General features: G+C 39.5%; 1 protein-coding gene across 8 annotated transcripts in view; it reads right to left on the bottom strand.

Moving 5' to 3' along the window:
- Positions 1-7423, bottom strand: part of nbeab (neurobeachin b) — a 201929-nt gene that overhangs the window by 17996 nt on the left and 176510 nt on the right. For all 8 annotated transcript variants that reach the window (XM_005926454.2, XM_042219652.1, XM_042219654.1 and 5 more), the window contains 3 exons: positions 6295-6435; positions 5128-5247; positions 323-475 (listed from right to left, as the gene is read on the bottom strand). In XM_005926454.2, coding sequence (XP_005926516.1) covers positions 323-475; positions 5128-5247; positions 6295-6435 — 414 coding nt within the window. The remainder of the gene's footprint in view (positions 1-322; positions 476-5127; positions 5248-6294; positions 6436-7423) is intronic.

Genomic DNA, 7423 nt, shown 5'->3' with positions numbered 1-7423 from the left:
TGATATTTAATGGATCGATTACATTTTTTATTTTTCTCCGATATCCGATCCAGTAATTTAGGTCAGTATCGGACCGATACCGATACGTAATATCGGATCGGTCCATCTCTAATATATATACACACACACACACACACACACACACAAATAAATTAATAAAGGCAATAACTCCTAATTTCATTACAAGATGTAAACGGAAAGTATATTTTTTATATTAACAGACACTGGATACAACGTGGAGGATGCAGAGGTGTATGTATGGATAACTGTGGTCAATATAATTATAGCATGAAATGTTCTATTTGACATGACTAAACCTTACCATCCTGTTTATCCTAACAAAGTCTTCAGGTTTCTTGGCCCAGGCTGGCAGGTCCACATCACAAATCATGGTTCTGTCTTCTCTCATTCCCAGATGGTAGCCATTGCTGTTGACAAACATCTCCGGGAGATAGTAGAACTCAGGAATCAGTTCCTGAGGAAGAGAGATATTTCCATTTTTACAGCTGACTGGTAGGGCAATAATGCTTAATACCATACTCTACACTGTATAATCACTGAAAAATCCAGCCATGTGCAGGAAATCACATATGTAAGGACTGAGCCATAAAAAACAGAGGAAAAAAAAAGCTCTGTATCCCACTGCGATGAAGTGAGATTTCAAGGGGAAAGGTAACACAAACAAACTAAACAGCAGGCCACGAGAAGGCGGTGAGAGGTGCTAGTCCAGTTATTCCAGGCAAAGGTGTTAGGTGTGTTAAATGAAACAGGAACGGAGTTGGGGTTTTTTCCTTGGTCTTTGGGTTCTTGTGATGGGGTCAGGACCTTGCAGTGGAGGGGAATTCAGCCTGGTAAAGGAGGCCCCTATGTATAGCCTGGTGTGATTCTATACATGGAGAAAGAGGGCAAATATTTACCAGAGGTTCTAGACAAGACTATTCCTAAAGGATTTCTCATGTGTAGAATATCCTAGTGATGTTTCTTCATTTTTAACACAGTAAGTACACATAGCACTACTTGCTGCCATCAGTCTGTAACAACTACGGGTTGATTTTTACAAATAACTGTTATCATATCTATTTAATTAGCCTTAAAATCTACAACAATTCTCACAATTCCATTGTGTTTGCCACCACTCCACTAGTAGATGGTAATTTCACGCTAAAAAAAATGGAGCAACATTTTAAACCTTTCAAAGAAAATGGAAGAAACAAGCACATCAGGATGAAACAAACACATAACCTGGACCAACTGAAGGTACGTCTGAGGAGAAAGGAAAAGTTTACAAGTAGTTGTACTTGTTAACCTTTCCTTTCTTCTCAGACGTAAAAAACTTTCTGTGGCTGAATTACGATGCAAACTTTAATTTTGTCAGCACTGCTCAGAAGCAGTGAAAACGAGTAAATCAGACAAAATCCTTGTTGCGGGAAACAAGATATTTAGAATGGATAATATGAATTTTACATTTCATGCTTGTGCTACAATACTGGCAACCTTTGTAGAACTAGTGCTATAAGCTAACACAGTTAAGTACAGCCCTGATAATGGACTACAGAGCACTGGAAAATAAATTCAATACACTAGATTTCTTTCTGAAATGCTGTAAGTGCTTCCGTCATTTGTTCTCCAATGCCATGTGGCAAGACGATGCAGGGCAGCCATCTAAGCTTTACTCCCTCAGAGATCAATTATGTCACTAATAGTGTTACATTCTTAGTGGATATCATAGCTCTTCTGAAAAAGAAAGCAACAAATCAGAGAAATCAGAGACTCTATCATAACTCACAAAAGCGCACGAGAAGATCTTCGCTTGGTCTGGAAAAATATTTTGTTTCTCAATGAAAAAAGGCCATTTGTAAAGCTAAGACATCTTACTACTCCTTACTTATAGAGGAAAACAGGAACAACACCAGGTTTCTTTTTCTCAGTATGGCCAGGCTGACAAACACTCTACACTCTACACACTAATTTTAACCAGTAACGACTTCACAAATAGAATTTCAGTAGTTAGGGAAAGTATTCACAGTTGTCCCACCTATGTAGTATTAAGTATGACAACTACAACTGTAGCTATTTATTTAAACTCTGTATCTCCTATTGGTCTTTCATCTTCAATAATTTCTTCCTCCAAACCATCAGCATGTCTATTAGACCCCATTCCTACAAGGCTGTTCAAAGAAGTCTTAATCAGATTTACTCCATCTTCCTATTTTCTCTTTTTTTCTTCTCTCTTTCATCTCACTCACCAGTTGCAGCAGATGGCTTCCCCACCCTGAGCCTGGTTCTGCCAGAGCTTTCTTCCTGTAAAAAGCAAGTTCTTCCTTTCCACCACCGCAAAGTGCTTGGTCAAAGGAGGTTTTCTCTAGAGTACTGCAGAGTATTCACCTTGCAGTATAAAGCACCTGGAATTGACTGTTCTTCTGAATGGGCACTATATGAATAAAGATTAATTGAATTGAAGTGAGTCATGTATACTTTACTTCTGACTATTACCCAAAGCACATTATGTGTATTGGGATAGAGTTTTTATGCCAGTCAGCCTTTTATATATTTATAAATGAAAGAGACCTTACTTGAGCCACCATACATAACAAAAAAAAGGCATAGAAATGCTGTAAAGACTGTCCTGGAAAGTCACAAAAATATCAGCTTGTAAAAAGCTTTTCTTTTTATTATTTATTGATGACATAGTTATAGCATTATTAGATTAAATAATGACCTGTGGCAAACAATCCATAAAGTACTGCATGTGCTGGATAGGTAAACGCAAAGAAAAAAATAAATAAATGCTGACTTAAAAGTAAATTGGTATTTTGCAGTTCCCACTGTGACCCAGTTCTGATCACTCTAAATGGCTAAGTGAGTCAAGCATTTGCACAGCCAGGCATATGCACACAAGGAATGTAGATCCTCCACTCTGTCCTCATTAAAGACATGTCCAAAAGACAAGTTAATGTCTACCTTTTAGCGTGAGAAAATAAAGCAGGGTACAAGTACCTTAACTCTTTGTATTTGGCTTGTTTTATGAATGCAGTGTTTGTCAGATTCAGTGGTCCTATGGAGTTTTATATTGCCTATGGGATACATAACGTGCTGGGCTTTCAGGCAGCCATAAATCACTGGGTTTTGAGAGAACGAGTTAGCATGACATGGTACAGGCCAATAACCCTGCTGGTCTGCTGTTGGTCACATTTCACCCTCTGCACACGACAGGGAAGGGAGTAAAGTAGCCATTCCTCTCTGCTTCCTCCTGTCTCTCACATACACACAGCCACACTTTCCCTCCTCTTTTTCATTTGTAAACTTCCTGCCGTAACTCACCGCCAAGCCGTTAAAACTGCCAGCTCAGTTTTCAAGCCACCCTCCCATGGCAGCCATTAATTCTGCAACAGCATTGTAATGGGCTAACAAGTCAATCACACAAGCCTCCGTTGCTTTACACTGTGTCACCTTAATGACATGTTCGTCAAAATCTGTCACCAACGGAGTGCTGCTGGATTCCTTCAGACAACATGGTGGCAGTTCTCTCTGTGTGCATGAAGACGAACGTGTAGATTTGTGTCCAATACCTCCAAGAAAAATCTCCTCGTCTTTGCCCATAGGTGGCTGTGCCAGCTAAACATAACTACATCAGTGCACACCGAAATAAATGAGAAGTATGGATGCACATTAACATTAATGATGGGGTGGTCGGGGAGGTGAGGGCTTGGTCGGTGAAGGGTTGTTTCCATTTGACTTGCTCTTTTAGGAGGTCATCCCCATCAGGGGTTCAGACTGCCTTGGTCTTGTTGTCATTACTGCTGGAGGAGGTTGGGGTTAATGAAGGAGAGACCCTGGTAAAAAACAAGCTCCCTTTAAATTAGAGGCTCAGTGGGCCGGCTTGGTGTACTGGGCTGAAATGACCTTAACCCTGTACTCTCTGCTGGGTCTGGAAATGGCATTTTTGTGTCTGTCTGGCATGCATGGAGACCTGTTTCTGTGCCTGCCAGACAAACAGCCTATCCTTTTCAAAAGAAGGACTATGCTGAGCAATGTTGTTAACACAGGTATGCGGACCAAAATTACACATTTAAAAAGACAATTTCAATAGTTTGGAAGGTAAATCGTTTTTTAAAAGATTACAGCAAATAATAATGTTAAATTTCCTGATAGTTTATCATGTTGCACTATGACTAATTCATACAAGCTCTTGCACAATATTTTCCTTCTACTAATGCATTATGAAATACTGGTAGCAATCCTGTAGTTTCACGCACAGTCCAGCAGCTCTCCTAATAGATCACTGGCAATGCTATGTGTGTAAAAAGAAATGCATGCAGACATACAAGTAGTTGAAAGTAGACTGTATTTGTTAACAGGGTGGCGTTTGACTATTCAGTTGTTCACTGGTTTGCAGCTTTCTACCTCTGCCTCACATGGATTGCTAGCTGCTCTCCCCCAGATTCTGGCAAGTAAAAGCTCTGTCTGTACATAAAAGACTACATTTTAAATAGCTTTTGTCATTAATGCTTTATTAATTGCCTGCGGCAACACTACCCGATGCAGGGTGTGCTGGAAATATATGACACTTTGAGGTCAGTGTGTATCCCTGCTGCGTGTTATGCAGTGGGCAAAACGGAGACAAATCAGCAGGGTTCAGCGTTTTCGATGAGTGCTCTGTGGATTTGCGGAGAGATGGTTTTGTTTTTCTCTCAGATGCAGACTTTGTTCAAAAGCAGGATTGCTCTACCTCTGAGATAGTTTGCTCTCTGCATGAGATAAATCAAATGTGCATAGGGTATTCCCGTGCACTACAGCTCTTTGAGATTCACTGTTTGGAAGAGGCATTTATAATTGATGGTATATATTTTTGCAGTGGTTTTGAGGCACAGAAAGGAGGAGAGCATATGAAAAAAAAGGCTTGTTTTGGTATTTTGCAAAATATATAGATGTATGCTATATTACTATAATTTTGCATTGACTTGTGCAATAAATTCTTTTCAACCATCTTTGCTGTAAGAATTGCCTTTCGAAGACCCACAAGTCCACAACACAAGCTTTAAAAAGGAAACTAGCAAGGAATCAAATGTATATCAATTGTATTTATAGATACAGATGTTTTAGTAGATCCTTTGTTGTGATTCTCACCTTTACATCTGAGGTGTCCCTCTGACAGTTTCTCCAGGATCGGGAAATGCCTGAAAACGTGCGGTCGGGGTGATCGAATTTGTTGTTGTTGGCACTGAGGAAGAACATGGTGAAGGGCTCCTGTAAGGAAAGACATGTATTCATCACAAAAGTCAAATATCTCCACCCAGATTTAAAGTCCTGATCATTATTTTCTCACCCTCTTGACATCTAATTTGATTGCACCTGTCAAAATCTGAGAATTTAAAATATTTTTTCAACCTTGAGGATTAAATTTTAAATGCATGGGAATAGCCTGAATTTTCTGTATTATTCATTGTTATTTTTTCTGTAGCAGAGATCCTTCTTTCATTGTATCCAAGCCTGAGGGAAAATTAATTAGTGCTCTTCCTGAGTACAGTAAGCCATAATGATAATTGGCTCAAATTTGGTTTTCTTAGACTGAGATGGCAACCATTGCCGGTTGGAGCGGAAGGATCACTCACCAGAGGAAGAAAGAGATTGTGAGAACAAACCCAGTGAGGCCAATCTAACTGCTGTCAAGGGAGCTCCCTCAGTTCATCGGCCTCTTTCTACTAATGACGAGGGGAGGGGGAGAAATACAGTACAAATTCCTCATAAAGCGCCTTCAAATTAGTAAGATTTTTTAAAATCACATGTGCAGCAATTCAAAGAAGTGTTGGAGGTTAGAAGAGCCTTTTTTGTTGGGAACAGACTGGAAGTACATGTTCTTCCTCCTCCTCTTCTAGAGTAAATGAGGACAGTGCTCAGTAACCTTGATGGACATGTCTCCAGCGCTCACTGGGTTGCCTGAAACACATAAACCTGTCACAGCAGCCTCTGTAAATCATTACCCAGCCACTCTTTATTTAGTTCACATATGCTGGTTTACTGGCCTGTGAAATGTGTTTTCTGAGCGCCATTGGTCTAACTCAGGCCCAATCAAATTGAGATGTCGAGCTGCTTCCTGTGCAGAAGCCAACAGACCTCAAAGAAACAGCATCATCAAGTCTGACAAGTGACAATCAACTAATGCAGACAAAAAATGAAAAACTCTCTGAGGTCTGGGTTTGACTTCATTCCTATTCACATACTTGACTAATTCGGGGATTTTGCACATAGTACAATAATAAGAGGGAGGGTAGCTTCAGGAGAGGTTTTACTCACAATTCTGACAAGCCAGTGCAGGGTGGTGGCAGCTGTGGAGTAGTGGGTGTTGTAATGACAAGGTGGTGTCTGGTCATCTTCCCATGACTCATAACGTTCAGTGAAGAATGCTGCACGCTTTGGGTTCAGGGCACCAATAGGCTGAAAAGGAAATGAGGACAAAACAGGCTTAGTTGTGGCAATTATCGATTTTCTTGTATTCCGTTTCCACTTAAAAGCCTTTATAAAGATGTACTACATATGCTTTGTACAGTCATGTGAAAAAGTTGGTTCACCATCTTTCAGTTGTAAGGTTTTTACACTATCAGGGGAAAACAAATCTGGCTTTACCGGGTTCTAAAATGATTTCAATACAATCTCAGATTAACAAAAACACACGATATTTCACAGTGTGTTGTTTCTTACTTAACAAAAAACAAAGCCAAATCCAGTGCCCCCCATTAATTTTCTGTGTTGCTTTATAAGTCTCTTGTATCACAGTGGAGGAATCTTGGCTCACCCTTTCTTCACGATATCAAGTTAATTGAAGTTTGCAGGCATTTGTTCATGCACGACTCCCTTAAAGTCCCACAGCATTTCAATCAGGTTCATCTGCTTGATTGATTTCACTTTTTTCCTCCCATTCTGTTGTAAATTTGATTGTATGCTTGGGATGCTAGTGAAGCAGCAAGGGTTTACTTGGTTTCTCATATTTTCTCCTGCAGTTATGCACTTTGGCTTAGTTTTTGTTAATGAGTGACAATGGGTAATATTTCATGTGTTGTTTTTGATCTGAGGTTGTATTTACCTAAATTTTAAGAACCAAGAAAAAACAAATATTTTTATTATGTATTGATATATAAAATCTTAGAATTGAACAATGGTGTACTTACGTGTCTGCAAGTCTCATGTTTTGTAAGGCAAACAAACCTTAGAGTTGGTCCTTTTATAAATTTTAATTGACCCTAAAGTCTTAAAGTGTGTTGAGGATTATTTGTCCAGTGCACTGAATTTAAAAGTTTGTGGGGGTATGTGGAGCTCTCCACACTCAATGTCCCAATTCAAACAAACATGGGTATAAAAAAGATCCCTGAATACGTAACTAAAGACCAAGATAGGAACCCGATAATATCCTTTACATTAAATGTAT

Source organism: Haplochromis burtoni, unplaced genomic scaffold (assembly GCF_018398535.1).
Source record: "Haplochromis burtoni strain Fernald_Lab_line unplaced genomic scaffold, NCSU_Asbu1 Contig_36, whole genome shotgun sequence".
NCBI classification, from domain to species: domain Eukaryota; kingdom Metazoa; phylum Chordata; class Actinopteri; order Cichliformes; family Cichlidae; genus Haplochromis; species Haplochromis burtoni.
Note: the sequence above shows the minus strand (reverse complement) of the source record. Positions and strands in the feature narration are given on the sequence as shown.